We start from the raw sequence: 19,193 nt of genomic DNA on the forward strand, positions 1-19,193 counted from the left end.
TGAGCACTGTATGTACTAAGGATGCTTTTCTCTGAAAATACAATAACACTATTATCATCATCTGCCTCCTGCATTTTAAGTAATAAATTAAAAAACAATAATTATTCAACAAATTTATTTAATAAAAATATGGAACTATGCAGAATCGTGACAATATTGCTGTATTCCAGCATTAATATCTTAATTTCCAAGTATATTTTTATCAGTCCTTGTACACAGTGCTGTATAAACAAAGAAAGCAATGTAGCTATGTTTAAAGAAAAATGAAAATCAAATTCTATGTATTAAACATTTATATTTCATTATTTCCCAGAAGAATTTGATGGAAGATTAATAATAATAACATCTGCTCTTACACATATCTCACTGGACTAACAGTATTCATTCCCCAGTAGTCAGAGAACTAAATATACATAGAAATATGTTATATTAAGGCATGTAATTAGTATAGTGGAAGTCTTAATAAACCCCTTGAGTACTCAGCTTACAAACCATGAACTAATGTCTTGAAAATCTGTCAAAATTTGATCTAACCTGTATTTGAGTATCAATTACATTACATATAAGATATCTGGATCATTCTTACTATGCAATGCTCTGAATTTGGGAATTTTTATAATTCTCTTTTCATAGAGAAATATTTCAACTGATTAGGCTTTAGAAAGGCAAAGAATATTACAGGGAGACCTTAATGTGTTTTGAATTCCTTAAATCAGCAGTTTAAAAATATATATAACAGGTTCTCTAAACTATCTAGTGATTAAAATAAACTCTTGTGGGATGAGAATAGGAATGATATGAGAATAAATACACAAAGAAACCATCATGCATTGATGTCATTGGTATATCAGAGCTTAAATATACAGATTTCTATATGGCTTAGGTTTGATATGTTTAGTTTTAATTATATATATCTGAGAGTCTATGACCTATGACTTGAGGATTTTGAGAACAACAGGTGGGTGAGAGGGAAACATTGAAGTCTTAGACCTGGAGTATCTTTATTCAAGGGAGTAGTCGAAATTGTGTGAAGGTTACTACTAATATAAATAAAGAAGAAGAAAAATAAAAGATTGAGACTGTGAACCTCTGAGTCTGCCAGCATTTTCTGAGTGACTGAGTGTCATTGGATTGGCTGAGAAAAATCAGTTTCTAGCAGGAGAAAGCAAGGAGAAAGAAAATTGACTTTCACTTATCACTGTGGAAACAGTGATAAATCACTGTAGCCACAGAATCCTTAAGAAAAAGCGAAGTAGCTGTAGTATCAGGCATTGCAGTATAAAGTAATCAATTATGTATGGTTCTCTTATAGTTACTATTCACTCTGAGCTTGTTGCCTGAGACACATAATATTGAAATATCAAAGAAAGATGATAGTTGCCAAGGATGAATTATATTATAGATGTGAGATGGAAGAATAGAATTCTGAGTATGTTAAACATGTAAGTCAAGTCTAAGAATACAGTAAGACAAGGAGTAATTTCTAAGTATAGGATAAGGCCAAAACTACACTAAGATTCTATCCAAATCCAGTTACAATAGCAATGATCAAGCATACATACAATAACAAATGTTGGCAAGGATATGGGGGAAAAGCTTTTGTGCACTACTGGTGGGATTGCAAATTAATCTCATCACTATGGAGATCAGTACAAAGGCTCTTCAAAAGACTAGGATGGAACCACCAAAGATCTGCCTAAAGAGGCCAATCCTTGGTATCTCTCCAAAATAATTGAAATTGTAGTGCTACAGTGCCACATGTTTACTTACGTTTATAGCAGTACTTTTCACAATTAGCCAAATTATGGAACCAACCTAGGTGTCTGTCAAAAGATGAATGGATAAAGAAAATGTAGTATATACATACAATAAAATTTTACTTAGCCACGAAGAAAGAATTATGTCATTTGCAGGAAAATGTATGAAACTAAAGAATATTATGCTAAGTGAGATTAGCCAGTCATAGAAAGTGAAGGGTTATATGTTTTTTCTCATATGTAAAAGCTTGCGAGAAAATAGGAAGGAAAGCGACTTCATAAAAAAGAGAGACACCAGTAAAACAATGAAAAGAGATTAGGGGAGAGAGAGGAAAGGACAAAAGAATTTTCAAGAAAGGAAATAAATGAAACAATATTATGTCCGTATATCAATGTTTAACTGTCAATCTCATTAGCATGTACAAGAAGGGAACAGGGGTTAATAGGGTGAGGTACAGAGGGAAACACACCAAGGGATGGAGGCTGAGACAGGAGGATTGCCAAGTTTTGGAGCCAGCCTGAGGTATTTAGTGAGACTCTAAGCAACTTAGGGAGACCCTGTTTCCAAGTAAAATATATAATAGGTCTGGGAGTATAGCCTGGAGGTAGAAAGCTCCTGGGTTCTATCCTTAGTACCACAAAAAAGAAGACAAATATTAAAGTATATTAACATGTTAAATGTGTAAGAGCATATAAGAGAAAGAATTAAATGAACTAGATAATTGAGATGTCTTGGAAGGTTTAATATATGAAGATGCTATCATGAATTTGCTGGAAGAAATATAAATGATGTCTGCATTAATGTTTACACAAGTTTTTTTTTTTTGCTTCATCATGGTGTATAGACACAATGCACCAATAAAAAAATAAAAATCCCTTTACTAGAAAATAAAAAAAAATACATAAATACCAAAAATGCAAGCAATTCTTAAAAGACAAAAACTTTCAATGAAGTCAGCCTTAGAAAAAAACTTTTGCTGTATTAAAATGTCATCAATAGCTGGGCATGGTGGCACATGCCTATAATTCCAACTGCTAGGGAAGCTGAGGTAGGATAGTCATAAGGTTGATGCCAGTCTTGGACACTTATGAAGACCCTGCTTCAAAATAAAAATGAAAAGGGACTGGGAATGTAACTCAGTGGTTCAATGTCCCTGGGATCCAATTCCTATTATGTAAAAAAATACCGTCAATATATTTCCAACATATTATCTATTGAAGACACATACATGCATAGACACACACATGCTGTGGTCATATAAAAAAAGACAGTATATACATATAGATGTGTATAATATATCAGTCATAATTTTGTATATCTATTGAGCAGTGGTCCTATTTTATAAATATTATTGGTTAATATTATGAACTTTGAAGCCAGGCATGGTGGCCTATGCTTGTAATCCAAACATTCAGAAGGCTAAGACAGGAGGATCAAGGTTCACAGCCACCTTCAGATACTTGGTGAGGTTCTTTGCAACTCAGTGAGACCCTGTTTCAAGATAAAGAATTAAAAAAAGGGCTGAGAGTGTAGCATGGAGGTAGAATGCCCCTGGGTTCCATCCCCAGTATCAAACACAAAAAAATTGGTTTATATTTAGCAATTCCTATTAACTATTATTAAGTAGCAAAACATACCAGATAATAAATCAGAGAAATATAAAAAGCAACAGCAATATATTTTAAAGTCACTTTTGGACTTCTTTGTTTATGAATCTGATGCAATTAATTTTCTTTTCAAATTGTGTTGGAAACATTCCAATCTTAGACATAGGAAATATTCCAATAGTAATAGAGCAATTAACTGCCAGCTACATTTTAAATTTAATATACTTTCTGCAGTTTTATATTTACATGGGATAATTAAACCATTGTCTGTCATCCCATGATTGCTGATTATCCCTCTGTTCAGTATTCACCAAGGAAAGTTTGCTTCAGCAGTGATTTCTGCTTTTAAAAACAAGAAAACTCCCTAATGCACACGATGTACATTCACAAACATATCAATGAGAAGGAGAGAAGGAGGAGGGAATGGGGTGGGATTTGGGTAAGGGTTGAAGTGATGGGAGCATGCATGCCTCTAATATCTTTTTTTTTTTTTTGGTGGTCTTTTTTAATCTGAAAAAAAATCAAGGATAATTTTATCAGCCAAAACCTTCTTTCCTGAGTTACATTTCCTCAAATGAGAGTTTTTTCTTTTTTGTAAGCTGTCTAATGATAAAAGATTCTGAGGAATATAGCTGTGGGTTAGAAATAGACTAGCTATGTGCATGTATGTTTCTATCATGTTAATTCTCTATATGATAATGTATCAATAAATTTAAAAAAGAGAACTAGACAAACTACTTCAATTCTTGATGACATTTGTGTATATACTGACCTAGTAGCTCATGACTCTTAGATTTGCTGTGTTTTGCAAAACACAATAGAAGCATGCATGAAAAATATTTTTATAAAAATTACGTATCAGTGTGTATCTTTATCCTCAATGGAACAGAATAATTGATAAGGATAAAACAGTTTCTATAAAACAAGCTCTCTGTGGAGATATTGGACATATGACTTCAATAAATGGCTATATACATTTTTATATGTTTATATTAACAACTTCCAAACTTCTGCATAGAATAATTTGTCAAACATTATGAAGCCATTACTGTAAAAAAGAACACATTTACTTTCATTAAAAATTATTTTATTGGTGTGTTGTGAATGTGCGGGAGTGAGATTAATAGTGATATATTTATATATTCACATAACATTGTTTGATCTGTTTTTTTTCTCAAGCCTACCCTTTCCCTCTTCTCTTCTCTCCCCAAACAATAGTGAGATTCATAGTGAGTCATTCATATACACATTATTATTTTTTTTTTTTCTGGGGTTCCTGGAAACCCTTCTACCTCCAGGCTACAATCCCAGACCTATTTTATACTTTTTTATTTAGTAACAGGGTCTCTTAAGCCAGCGAGGGTGGCTTCAAATCTGCGCAATCTTACTGTCTCCGCCTCCCAAGCACAGGGATTACAAGCATGAGCACCAAGACCAGCTACACATTAGTTTTTAAATAGAGTAAAGGCAAGTTAAAATATTAGAAGAATTAATCCCATTTAAACCCATTAAATTAAAATATTCTGCTTTTCAGCATTTGAGTATGATATGTTTTAAATGTAGTCCCTATTCTTTCTTTTTCTTTCTTTCTTTTTTTCTTTTTTTTTTCCCCTTCAGTACTGGGGATAGAACCCAGGGGCATTCTATCTTCAAACTACTCACCCCGCCCTATTTTTTATTCTTTTTTTTTATTTTTTATTTTTTAGTGGTACTGGGGATGGAACCCTTCTACCTCTGGGCTATACTCCCAGACCTATTTTATATTTTATTTGGAAATAGGGTCTCTTAAGCCAGCAAGGATGGTTTCAAACACTCCCAGACCTATTTTATATTTTGTTTGGAAACAGGGTCTCTTAAACCAGCAAAGCTGGCTTCGAACCTATTCGATCCTCCTGTCTCCACCTCCCAAGTGCAGGGATTACAAGTCTGTGCCACCATGCTTGGCTTTTATTCTTTATTTTGAAACAGGATCTCAATGAGTTACAAAGAGACTCACTAAGTAGCTGAGGCTGTCTGCAAACTGAGATCCTCTTATCTCAGCCTCACAAATGCTGGAATTACAAGCATGTGCTAACACGCCCAGCTTGTCTCTGTTCTTTTAATGAAAACGTTTTTGGTTACTTTTTTCATTGTTAAAAAATTACAAACATTCACTATAATTTCTTTTTCCTAAGAATAAAATTACATGTGTCTGCAAATACAAGAAGGGTGAAATATCTTCAGAATGGAGAGGTAATAGGAGTTTTCTTGTTTTATTACATAAAATAGACATTGCTAATTATAGATCTTAGATGTAAGTAACTTGATTTCTCAGGGCTTTAATGTTGATCTTTCTAAAATAAGCTCTTACTACTTCTCCATTATATAGAAGACAACAATATGATCTAGTAGTAAAAGGTACACACGCTGATATCAAATTGTTTGGGTTCCAGTTCACTGGCTCTTTCTCATGTTGGATGATTTGGAATAAGTTTCTTAATCTCTTTGTACTAGTTTACTAATTTGTAAAGGCTACAACTATATTACATATCATGTACATATTTTGTGTGGATTCATTGATGAGTTAATTCAGGTATTTATCAATCACTTTAATACCCAACAAAAATTAGTAATTAGCATTGGATATTTATTATTACTATTAATACAGTATGAACAAAAAAAAATTTTGCAGTACTAGAGATCGAACCCAGGGACATTCTACCTCCAAGCTACACCCCTAGCTCTGTTTTTACTTTTTATTTTGAAACAGGGTCTCACTGAGTTGCAAAGGTCCTCACTAAATAGCTGAGGCTGGCTGCGAAATGTGGACAGTGACATTTCCAATACTGCAAAGAAAAAAAAAAGTATAAAAACATGAGACAGAGGGATCCCATTTAGTAGTTTTTTTTTCCCATTCTACTGAATGGCATCTTGCTTTATTCATATCCTAAGGATTATATTTTAAAACAAAATAAGCTCAGGAGGAGAAAAGAATGTTCTAAAAAATATCACACTTGCCATATTTCTCAGTTCTTGATATACAAGCCTCTATGATAGCAAACAATGAAGTTACTACCCTATTGCTAGAATTGAGTAAATTGTACAGAGCAGTATCCAAATGCAGACTGAATTTTTCACAATATTTATGCAAAAGTTAGGCTTCATATGATGTTTATATTTAGGGAGAGGATACTGGGGACTTTATAACTTTGAGACACATCCTCAACCCTTTTTTGTAATTTATTTTGCAACAGGGTCTTTTTGAGTTGCTGAGGCTAGCCTAGAATGCTCCATACCCCCCTCTCAGACTCTCAAGTACTGGTATTACAGACATGTGTTCCTTAAATGCAATGATTGTTACTAATTTCTCCTCTACCTGGATAAGAACATTACTGTGTGTGACATGGATATAAATAAAAATAATAAAAAGATAAAACATGAATGGGTTATCTTTCATGATTTAATAGAGTAGTCATAAGAAGAGGTGATGTCCAGCAGTTACATTGATTACTTACAAGAATACATTTCTGAAATCCCTCCTCAAGGTCCAGATGAAGCGTATTCCACATAGGAGTTAAGCCAAGGATTAAATCATACTATTTGGCTTATGTTCTACATAGGATATGGTGAAGTATAAGTAAATCAATTACTAGCAAATTATGTAAATTGACAGGTAAATGATGTAGAGCAAAAGCAAACAACGGCATTAACAAATAGGCAGTTTTCAAAGAAAACAGCCTCTTCTGGCCTCTTTAACCCTGTTTTGCTGAATGGTCTCTGATCTACCAGCAAAAATAAAGGCACTCTCATGTATTCAAAACTACAATACCATTTAATATGAGAAAAACATCACAAGAAAATACCACCTCAATGTGTGAAATTGGTAATATTAAAGCAACACATCTTGGGGAATTTTCCTGCACCCAAGATGGTGTTAGAATTATCAATAAAAGTTCAGAATAATGCAATATTAAGAAAGAGAAAATTAAATACATCACCAGAACAGGGGGAACGGTAGCCTCCAGAGCAAAGCTGGGAAGCCCTGCCAACAGCCTTGCTGCAGCCCTGGTCAGAAGGAAGGGTTGGGCAGTCATTCATTCCACAGGTAAGACCTCAAAGAGGTGCCTCTGTCCTCACTTTTATGGGGAAGGCTGCCTGAACTTCGGGTGAACTCTCCAGGGGAAGCCTTTAGGCAGCTGGGCCAATGAACAAATGTCCATTAAGCTACTTTTCCTGGCATCTTGGTAAGCAAAGAATTATATCAAAGCGCACAACCTGTGAAACAAGCTAAGAAAAACAGGTGAGAAGATTAAAGAAAGCAGAGGAGGGAGGGAAGTAGAGGAGAAGACACACACCACAAACCCTAACCTATCTAGTTACATCCATATGTAATAGAAAATATCCTCCCATTCCTGGGAGACCAGCTTAAAAAAAATCAGAAGAGAAGATTAAGGGAAGGGGGAGAAAAGTGGAGGAGGAGACTCACACCACAAACCTTATCCGCCTATTAATTCCTGTGCACTTTTCTTGTCCATGAACTCAAGAATTTCTGGTGACAAATTTGAATAATTTAAAAATCACTACAATGCAATAAGGAATCAAGAATCAAAGGGGAGGCTAGGCTCACACACCAGTTAGTAAATGGATCTGTTGGTATGTTACAAAGAGTAACACAATGTCCTAAAGTAAATACATTAAATGATTCAAAATTTTAACCAGAAAAGATCACTGTTGCAGCATTGATGATGGTCTATAGATTTTTCTGTCTTTTAGTTTATATTGTCCTGTATATTTGTTAAACATTAGATGATTTATTTTTTGTCTTTTTTTGTTTTGTTTTGTTTCTGTAATGCCATTTTCTAACTTCCTGCTTTTAAAAATGCCTCCACCATCTTGTGCTCCATTAAGATGTATGACTACAATGCACCAATAAAAAAATAAATAAATAAATTTAAAAAATCATATTATGTACCATAGAGGCTTCATGAAATTATTTTTCCTAAACAATTTGCTGGTTCTGCTTGGCTAACCTCTTTTTTATTCTCTAATGTTCCTTTATGCTGTATATCATATAAATTTTAAAATGCAGTTGCATATAATGGAATAATTCTGTGCTGTTTTTCTGTCCCCAGAGCCACAGACCTGTACATTGAAAGATTTTCTCTGTGCCAATGGGGACTGTGTTTCTTCAAGGTTTTGGTGTGATGGAGATTTTGACTGTGCAGATGGCTCTGATGAGGTAGGGATTTCTGCAAACTCAAACAAACAGGAAAAAAGGAAGCAGTTCTTTAGAACCACATTTACAATTATAATTATTCAGTCCAATAAGTGTGACCAAGGACAGCTCTAAAATGCACTTTGCCCCTGACACACTGAGATAAGAATTAATCCATGTGCTGCACTGCATATACCAGCATCGGGAATAAGTCTTGTGCTATTATTGACAGTTAATTTTATAGTCTGTTTTACCTCAACCGGTGAATGGCTGAGTTGGGAATAGGATGTTTGAAAACCCTATTCCTTGTAGCGGATGCCCTTGCCATCTGTGAATTTGTTCATAAATTTCTTTCAGTATTTATAGTCAAGACTAATATTTTATGCATTTTAAACAGTTTCTTCTCCCAGGTCTCTTTCTTCAATAGATATAGCCTTATAGACTTTGGTGTGGGTCATCAATTTTTATGAAATCACAGGTTGAGCTTTCCTTAGGTGATGAATCACAATCCATTGATAATAAAGCTAACCTACATAAAGCCTTAGGTGAGAAAGTTTAGAATTCTCCAGATAATTCTATAAAGTAGGAATGTATTGACATTCATATGTTTGTTTTATATAATTAACCCAGGATGATTTTTAAATAGTAAATAACATATAGTTGTATGTATTTTTTTTCCCTCAATCACATGAACCCAAGCCTCTTTTTTCCAATATCAGAGAGAGACCATTCATAGTCACGTTTAAAGACTTTCTCTGTTTACTTGGATATCAGGAACACAGAATTTGTACAACAAATTCCAAGGAAAAAAGATTTTTAATCCTCAGTGGGTAGTGCCGCTTCTAGCATGCAATGACTCCCTAGAACTCATGTTGGCACACATGAGCTCACCCTCATAAAGACCAACTCACCCATCAGAGGCTACAAGAAATCCTCCCTGTGCCTCTGGAGGATTCTGTGTTTCAGGTCTAACTGCCCTAGTTACCCCTGATTTTCTGCCTGTTTGAGAAATACTACATGTCATTACTGTTCATAGAACCCACATATACTAGTTCTTTCTCCTCCCTTAGCCCTTTTGAATCAGGACTGGAAAAAATAACCTCCATTCTCTCACCATTATAAAAAAAATCATCCTAGTTACATTCAGGAACCTATATTTTAGAATCTAATATGTGTAACTTACAATTAGAAGGCCGGCAAAATCTAGGCCTTCAGAATGCAAAGGTCTTTCGAGATATATTGAAAAATAGGAGCCAAGCATGGTGGCTCACACTTGTAATCCCAGAATTTAGGAGGCTGAGACCGGAGGATCGCAATTCATGGACAGCCTCAGTTATTTAGTGAGGCCCTCCTTAACTTAGTGAGACACTTTTTCAAAATAAAGAATAAAAAAAAAAAAATAGGGCAGGGGGTATAGCTGGGAGGTTGAATGCCCCTGGGTTCCATCCTCAACCCGCAAAAAAAAAAAAAAGAAAAATACCATTTCTACTCACAGACTAGTCTCAGAACAAAAGTCAAAGGAATATACAACCATGAGAGAAAGATACCTTTTTTATTGAATGGCCACACATTTCATTTGTTCAAAAAACCTTCATTTGTTCAAAAATTATATTAGTACTCCCAAGTCAGGAAAGCACATTTCATGTCAACTCGTCTATGCCATGAAAATGTTTTTTGGTTTGAATTGTTATTAACATGCTCAGCAGCCTGGACAATGGGTGAAGAATCAGAAGCTAGGAGTCATTGCTTATGGATAATGATTTCATCTTGCTCGATGTTAGAAAACATGCCAAGGGTATATACTAAATGACACCTTATTCAAGTCAAAGTAGGTATCTCAAATAAAAGCATTTCTCTCACGACATAAGTTAGTAGACAGAGGTTTATGATGGCTAAATATATGTCCATATATGTAGGCATTTTCATAATAGTGCTCCATGGGAATAAAATTAACTTTCTTAAAAGTGACCTTTCTCTGCATTTACAAACAGAGAAATGAAAAATGTTCAGTTTAGATGAAATGAAGTGGCTAATGATAGAGGCAGCATTTTTAGTGATTTTAAGTTATATTTGCCCTCTACATCTAAAGTAACGTGTTATAAGCACAAAAAGAAATGCCGAATAATCTTATATTCTATGTATAGATGTGTTACTACTAATAACATTTTGCTAGTTTTAAACTATACAGAGGATCATTTAAATGCTTGATTATGTCATTGTCACAACACTCAAAGATTTTAATTAAAAGGAAATACAGCTGGGTTTAGTGACACATGTGTGTAACCCCAGTATTTGGGAGCCTGAAACAGGAGGATTGCAGATTCAAGGACAACCTCAACAAGTAGTGAGACTCATCAACCTAGTGAGACCCTATTTCAAAATAAAAATAAAACAGAACTGAGGATGTATCTCAGAAGTAGAATGCCCTTGGGTTCAATCTCTAGTACCAAAAAAACTAAATACAAATTTTATATACAAAATTTAAAAGTATCAGGATGTTAGAGTGATTAATCATTCTCTTTCTAAAATTATAGAATTCCTACCTCTACTACTGAAAAATTCTAAAGCCACCGATAAATCTGCAGTAATTATTATTCCTAGTTTCCCCCCCTCAAATGGTTTCTAAATACCCTTATGCAATGAAATTAAACAAGGATCCTCTGAGAAATGTCTTATTCTAGGTAGGTCTGAGGCAGAAAATTGGCCAGAGTGGCGGCTAACAGCTTAGAGTATCAGGACACACGTATATTGGAAAAGTGTCTAATATGTACGGTGGCAAATTGAAGGAGCTTCTATTGACAAAAGGAACAATTTTAGTATCAGAACAACAAATGACTGCAATGGATCAAAACATAAAAGATAGATAAAAATCCATGAGTTTATACAAATATTTTTTTAAAATAAAAATGTTCATCATTAACTTTGGAAGTTGCTAATGTATTACTATTTTTAGGATGGTATTAGTAAAATTCAAAGTATGGGCCATATCCTAGTACCAACAATCTAATTGATCTAGTTTCTTCAAGTATTATATGCCGTTTTTAAAAACTGAGAGAATGACAAATAGTTATGCCTTAAAAGCAATTTTAGTTAAGTTCAATAAGTTGATTCTTTATTTGATCAAACATTATTTTCATATAGGTAAGTAAACAAAATCTTTGGTATGGATTAAATCTTAATAATTATTGTTTTTGTGTAAGTGTTAATTTTCTGAAGTCATTGTTTTGTTAAAATGTTCTAGACCATAAATAATTATGAGGAAGATGGGTAAAAAATGAATTATGAAGTATTTGTTGATAGCCATTGAATGTGTATTATAGGTACATGTTCTCTCTACTTCCCTATGTATTTTTAATTATCTAAATAGTAATTAAATAACACATACATGACACATACAGCATTGAACTGCAGTTTATTTCAGGTTAAAATATTCAATGATAATAAATATATCTAGAAGTACCACATATGGTATAGTTGTCAAAACACTAAACACATGCCATTCGTAAATGAAATATTTTACCTCAATAAGCCTAAGATAATCATTTGTTAATTATTTATGTTTGTTGAGCAGCTATTTTAAGTATGAAATGGTTTTAAATACATTGTTTAAATACGTTATTTAAATCTAAATACATACATGATTCTGATGTCAATCAGGTGTAATTACATACTAAAACCACATAGGGGGAAAAACAACAAAAGAAAAAAAGGAAAACTGCAGGCTGATATCTTTAATGAACAGACACAAAAACCTTCAACAAAATACTAGCAACTCAAATCCAACAGCAAATTTAAGAGATTATTCATCATGATAAAGCGAGATTCATCTCCAGGATATAAGCATGTCAATATATATAAACTAGTAAACATGACACAGTACATCAACAGAATGAAGAACAAGAACCATATGGTCACCTCAATAGAAATAAAGCAGCCTTTTATAAATTCAACTTTTCTTCATGATAAAAACACTGAATAATACACCTCAACACTGTAAAGACCAGTTATATTAAGATAACAGCTAATGCTACATTGCGTGAGAAAGCTGTAAACATTCTCTCTATGATTTGGACCAAGATAGAGATGCGCTGTAAACATTTTTGAGGAGCTGACCAAGCAATCAAGCAACAGAAATAAAGATCATTCAAATTGGAAAAAGAAAGTTTTTATTTTATTTATTTATTTTTTTGTGGGTCTGGGGATGGAACCCAGAGGCATTTGACCTCCAAGCTACACGCCCTGCACAATTTTTTATTCTTTATTTTGAAACAGGGTCTTACTGAGTTGCAGAGGGCCTCACTAAGTAGCTGAGACTAGCCGGAAACCGCGATCCTCCAGTCTCAGCCTCCCAAATGCTGGGATTACAAGCGTGCGCCACCATGCTCGGCTCGGAAAAAAAAGTTTTAGTCACTGTTTGATGATGACATGAATTTATAAATACAGAATCCCAAAAATTCCACCGAAAAGCTCTGAGCTAATAATTTACCAAAGTTGCAGGATGCAGTAAAAATACTCAAAAATTAGTAGCATTGCTATATACTGGTAGTATAGTATCTAAAATAGAAATCAAGAAAGCAATCTCATGTATAATAGCTACAATAAATAAATAAATTAATTAAATATAAATAATTCAGCCAAAGAATTAAAAGATATATACAAAGAAAATCATAAAACACTGATGAAAGAAATTGAGAAGAACAAATACTAAAATGTCAAAAGATATATGGGATTTATGGGTTGGAAAATTAATATTACTAAAATCTCCATACTACCAAACATAATAGGCAAAATCAGTTCAAGCTCTACAAAAACACCACCAGCATTATTCAGAAAACTAGAAACAAACAGTCCTAAATTTCAGATGAAAGCATAAAAATCTAACTTTAAGATACACTACAAATTTATAAAAATCAAAGCAACATGGTCTGGCATAAAACAGACACAAACACTAATAGAACAGAACAGAAAGTCTAGAAGCATATCCACATATTTTCAGTCAACTGATTTTCAACAAAGGTACTAAGCACACTCATTGCAAAAGGAAAGTTTTTAAAGTGGTACATGGAAAATTTGACATTCACCTACAGAAGAATGAAATTAAACCCCGATGTCTCACCACTTATAAAAATCAACTCAAAATGGACTAAAGCCTTATACAAGACCAGAAGCTATGCGAATGCTAGAAGACAAAATAGGAGAAATGGTACAGTATATTATAATGGGAAGAGTTTTTTGAACAAGACCTCCAAAATCACAGGAAACAAGCAAAATTATATCTATGGTATTACATTGAAGTAAAAAATGCTGCACAGAGGAAGATAAAAGTTAATGCAGTGAAAATAATAACTGCAAAATGAAGAAAATACTTGCTTATTATACATCTGAAAAAAGATGATAGAATATATAGGGGGCACGAAAAAATGGCAAAAATCAACTTAAGTTAGAAATGGGCAATAGGCTTAATTAGATATTTCTCAAAACATTTGCAAAAAGCAAAACATATATAAAGATGCTTAGCATTATAATCATCAGGGAAATGCAAATAAAAGCACAATCTGATGTCATTTCAATGGATATTATAAAAAAATCAAATGCTAGTAAGGATGTGGAGAAAGGAATCTCTTGCACACACTTAGTGTGAATATAAATTAGTATAACCATGATGAAAAGCAGTATGAAATTTCCTCAAAAAATTAAAACTAGCCAAGTATGATGGTACAGGCTTATAATCCCAATAGATGGGAGACTGAGATAGGAAGATTGCAGGTTCATGGCCAGTCTCAGCAACTTAGAGAGGCCCTTCACAATTTATTTAGACCCTGCTTAAAAAAAAAAAATGTACAGGGCTGGAGGTGTAGCTCAGAAGTAGAAAGCCCTGTATTCCCCTCCCTACAAAAAATGAGGGAATTTCCCATGATGCCCCCATATTCCGTAAAAAAAATTTAAACAAGAAATACTATATGATCCAGCAGTACCACTACTGGGCATACGGTCATAGGAAATAAAATCAATATGTCAAAAAGGCATATGCACTTCCTTGTATACTGTGATGCTATTCACAATATCCAAGAAATGGAAACAACTGAAATATCTATCAGCTGGTGAATGGATTAAAAAAAATGTATTGCCTATAAACATGAGAATACTACCAAAACCTAAAAATGAAATTTTGTCATTTATGACAACATGGATGAAATTTGAGATCATTACTTCAAGTGAAAAAAAAAACACAGAAAGACAAATACTATATGACCATATTAATATATATAATCTAAAATATTGCTTTCATAGAAATTAGGGATAGGATGATGGTTACCAGAGGCTGGGGGAAAGTAAGGGATAGGGAAAGTTGGAAGAACTTGATCAAAGTTATAGATAGATGGTAGAGCAAGTTTGTTAAGCTATTCCATAATACATTGGCTATGGGTAACAAAATGAATTGTATATTACAAAAGTTGAAAGAAAGCACTTTACCATGAAGAAATATTTTACCATGAAGAAATGATAAATGTTTGAGGTGACAGATATTTACTCTAATTTGAACATTATCTAAATATATATGTATTGAAACACCATGTATCACCCTCTTAAAATGTAAAATGTTGTCTTTTTATGCATCACTTAAAATAAATTTAAGTTAAAAAGTAGAAAAATTATTTAAATTTGTATTCTATTTTTACATATGCTACTTCATTCATTCATTCACTATTTTTTATTGAATGTTATGTCCCAGATACTACATCTGTGTGGGAAGTTCGTGGTGAAAACACATGTGAAATCTCTTTCTTGAGACCATGGCCTTGGCCACTTCTCCAGCATCTCTCACACTATTATCCATGCCCTGGATTAGCCTTCATATACTATACATTTCAAATTATCCTTGCACATACAAAACTATTTTTATTTTGTTTCATTTCTGATTAACCTTGTTCAGTGGTGCCTTGTCTAAAAGTTCCATGTTCTTTTCCCTTAATAGTGTATCTTACTGACATTTATTTGGATGTTAGTCTTCCATGGAAGTCTATACAAGTCTATGAATTTATCAACTACATGATATAAATTTTGGTTTTCTTTTATCGTTACCTGAGAAAGCCCCTGGCAAATGGTAAACCGTTAATATTTGAGAAAAGAAGGGAAGAATGCTATTGATTAGATAACAGGTAGTCTAATTAAATTTTCACCCCCCCAAAAACAATTTTTAGAGTTTAGCAAGTAAACTCTTTCTCTTTACATGGGGATGAAACCGGGAAAATAGTGACTGGTGAGTGAACTTGCTCTGCTGCCCAGGAGAAACATAGCCGGAGAGTTTGGTGCCTTTATTTGATGAAATGGGCAAGTGCAGGTTAACCAGAAAAGACAATACTTTACAAGAGAAAAATACTGTCTCAGCAAGATGGAGCATCCTGAGATTATGGTTTTGAGGCTAGCACACTGTAAGTTAGTGAGGCTTGCTTAAAAATAAAAATAAAAATAAAAATAAAAATAAAAATAAAAATAAAAATAGCTGGTGATGTAGCTTAGAGGTAGAATGCTCATGAGTTCAATCCTCATTACCTCTGCCCCTCAACTACACACACACAGAAGTGAAAGATACCCAAAGGTAAATCCACCATCTTGTTTGATTTCCAAATAAAATCTGTAGGCAGCCTTGCAGAAATGATGACTGTGACAGCTCATTTCACAGTTCTTTAGGAATAAATGTCAGAAGAGAAAAGGCATTTGTGAGCACTAGCTAAAGCTGTGGAAGGACCAGTGCAGAGGGAAAGAGATGGAAAGAAGGGGAAGGAGATCACTAGGAGAAGTCTTGCCAGTGCAAAAGAGATTTGCCTTAGGATTCTTGCTTGTTTTATATTTCACCCCTTACCCCCAACCCCAAGCCCCAGTGAACTGGATATAATTGCTTATAAATCCGTTTAACACTTGTATTACCCCACAATCTTTTTTTTATCACCTAAAATTATTAAAAATTTATTATCTTGCAATTATCTATTAGAGAATGATATATCAAAAATAATTTAAATGTGATGACTAAGTAATGAAATTTATGTTTGTTTTTAGTTTCCCTGTTTTATGATAACCCACTGTAACAATTGAAATGGAAAATTACTATAATCATTTTGCACAGTTATAGACTGAAAGTATGACCATCTAAGCTCCTTGTATGTGGTAGAGGTGACTTATACACTTAGTTTCTGTGCATATGTCTTCCAGTTGTCTTTGAGGGTTTTAGATATTTTTCTAAGAATTTTATTTTTAATTATGCTGTGTTGCATATGACAGAGAAATTGTGAAACAAGCTGTTCCAAAGATCAGTTCCAGTGTGCCAATGGTCAGTGTATATCAGCAAAATGGAAATGTGATGGCCACGAGGACTGTAAATATGGAGAAGATGAGAAAAACTGTGAGCCAGGTGAGATGATTGGGATGGGTTTACCTTAGCTGACAATTATACTGGGTAAAATTTAAATTTAAGCAGTGATACTCAGGAAGCAGTGGGACACACATGCACTTATTTATTGTTTTTAAGAAATAATCTGAAGTATCTGATGATAAATTAATTGATATGCCCTTTATATGTTTCAAAAGTGTTTTGGCAGATAAGGTAATTATTTATGTATGAGATTCAAGAATTATTTGGCCAAATTAGATTTACTGGTTTCTATGTCTTATCACACCATTTGAAATTATTTTGCCAAATAGCAAAATGAAATATGTTGAAATTTTAAGTATGATAAAAGTTGCGTTTTCAGTTTTGGAAATCAATGGTATAAAACAGAATGCAGTCGTTTCAATGTGTCACTATGAAGAAACATAAGCCTATCAATTGTATTTGCATCTTGCACCAAAATCAAAATCAAAATAGGAAGCAAAACCAGAGTACAGACAAAATTAATCTAATTTATGCATTTATGTTCTTAAACATGGTTCTATAAATATGCCCAATAAAATTTATTTTTTAATTTTATATTTTAATTATATTTTCTTGAACTAAAACTACTGGATAAAGTGATATTATAATCTGTGTATAACCATGAGAACATACTTTGAGAGACTGGGTCAGAGTAACATAAATAAGGCACACATTTTTCCATTCCTCGGTACTATATCCACGATTCATATGGCTAATTAACCACATTTTTTTTCTTACTAAATCCAGACAGGTTCTTAGAATATACTAATAAAGTTCCTCTAGACAAAAACTGCCAATTAAAAGAAATAAAAACTGAAGGAACAAGCTTTTTAGCATTTTTAGACTGAGCAATTCAGGCCACAAAGTCATTAAGCAAGTACTTTCAACTGTATAGTGGTCTAATATAAGGTCAGAACCCCAGAGGTTTGAATGCAAGCCTAGAAAACTTGAATCTGCAAAACAGAGATATCATAATTTTATGTTAATTAATTAGACTTAATAGCAATAGTAACTTATTTATCTCCTTGCATTTAATTTCTGCATCATAAAGGCATAGTGTAAGTCCTATAAGCTCCATTAGCTATACATGTATTCATGTTTAAAGCATCAAACACAGTAAACTTCTTAACAACTTTTTCAATATTACATATATTTAAATCCAAATAGGTATTGTTGGACCTGGGACCATGACAAAATTTTCAAGTATTTTTTTAATTTTCAAGTTTTGTTTTCACAATTCACACTCCCAATGATTACTTAGTATTTTTATAATTTTGAAAGTAATTTGAGACTTTTGTCTTTTAAAATAATTTAAAATTGTGAAATATTCAAAATCAAAAAGATAGAGAATATTGAAATTTTTTTCTCTTTAATGAGCCAAAACCTTACTGAACTGGTTATTATACCATTAAAATATACTGAATATAATGCAATGATATTGCAAAGAACATTTTAAATGAATCTTTAATAACAATTGCTGAATATAGTCTAAGGAATATATCTTATTATAATCAATGAATTTATATTTTCATATGTTTTTCTCCCCAACCATTCATTACTTTTGCTCTCTCTAAACCTTAACTTTATAATTGTATTCAGCTTCTCCCACATGCTCATCAAGTGAATACATATGTGCCAGTGGAGGATGTGTTTCAGCTTCTTTGAAATGTAATGGAGAATATGATTGCGCTGATGGTTCAGATGAGGTAAAACCTATTGTTTGATTAAAATCTTTGAATTATATGAACTAGGAATGGGAAAGAAAGACAATGAGAATAAAGACACAGCGCCTTGGTTTTTAGCACTGTGTAAAATATTAGACAGATACACTGAGTGCAGTCATCTCTGACAATGCCCCAATCTTCCTACTGTCTGCATTTCAAAGCCCATTGCCATCTGTAGATTTTATATTCATTCAGCGAAACTAAAATAAAATGCACTCTGTAGTGAGTCTCTAGTACTATAAGCTAGCTGCATGCGTGTTTTGCCTGTGATTGTATCATGATCATTAATGAAAACTGCAGTGCCCATTTGTATTTGCACAGATGGACTGTGTGACTGCATGTAAGGAAGATCAGTTTCGATGCAAAAATAAAGCCCACTGTATTCCAATTAGATGGCTGTGTGATGGGATGCAGGACTGTGTGGATGGCAGTGATGAAGAGAGCTGTGACAGAGGTAAGGTCTCCATGTGTGCCCACGAGCCAGAGAAGGGAGGTTAAGG

General features: G+C 33.4%; 1 protein-coding gene across 1 annotated transcript in view; it reads left to right on the forward strand.

Moving 5' to 3' along the window:
- Window positions 1-19,193, forward strand: part of LRP1B (LDL receptor related protein 1B) — a 1,956,425-nt gene that overhangs the window by 1,789,645 nt on the left and 147,587 nt on the right. Inside the window, exons 68-71 of the mRNA XM_080689945.1 lie at window positions 8,477-8,583; window positions 16,840-16,969; window positions 18,569-18,675; window positions 19,015-19,147. Of these exons, the coding sequence (XP_080546071.1) occupies window positions 8,477-8,583; window positions 16,840-16,969; window positions 18,569-18,675; window positions 19,015-19,147 (477 nt within the window). The remainder of the gene's footprint in view (window positions 1-8,476; window positions 8,584-16,839; window positions 16,970-18,568; window positions 18,676-19,014; window positions 19,148-19,193) is intronic.

Source organism: Muscardinus avellanarius (assembly GCF_963383645.1).
Source record: "Muscardinus avellanarius genome assembly, chromosome: 2".
In the NCBI taxonomy this organism is placed as follows: Eukaryota; Metazoa; Chordata; class Mammalia; order Rodentia; family Gliridae; genus Muscardinus; species Muscardinus avellanarius.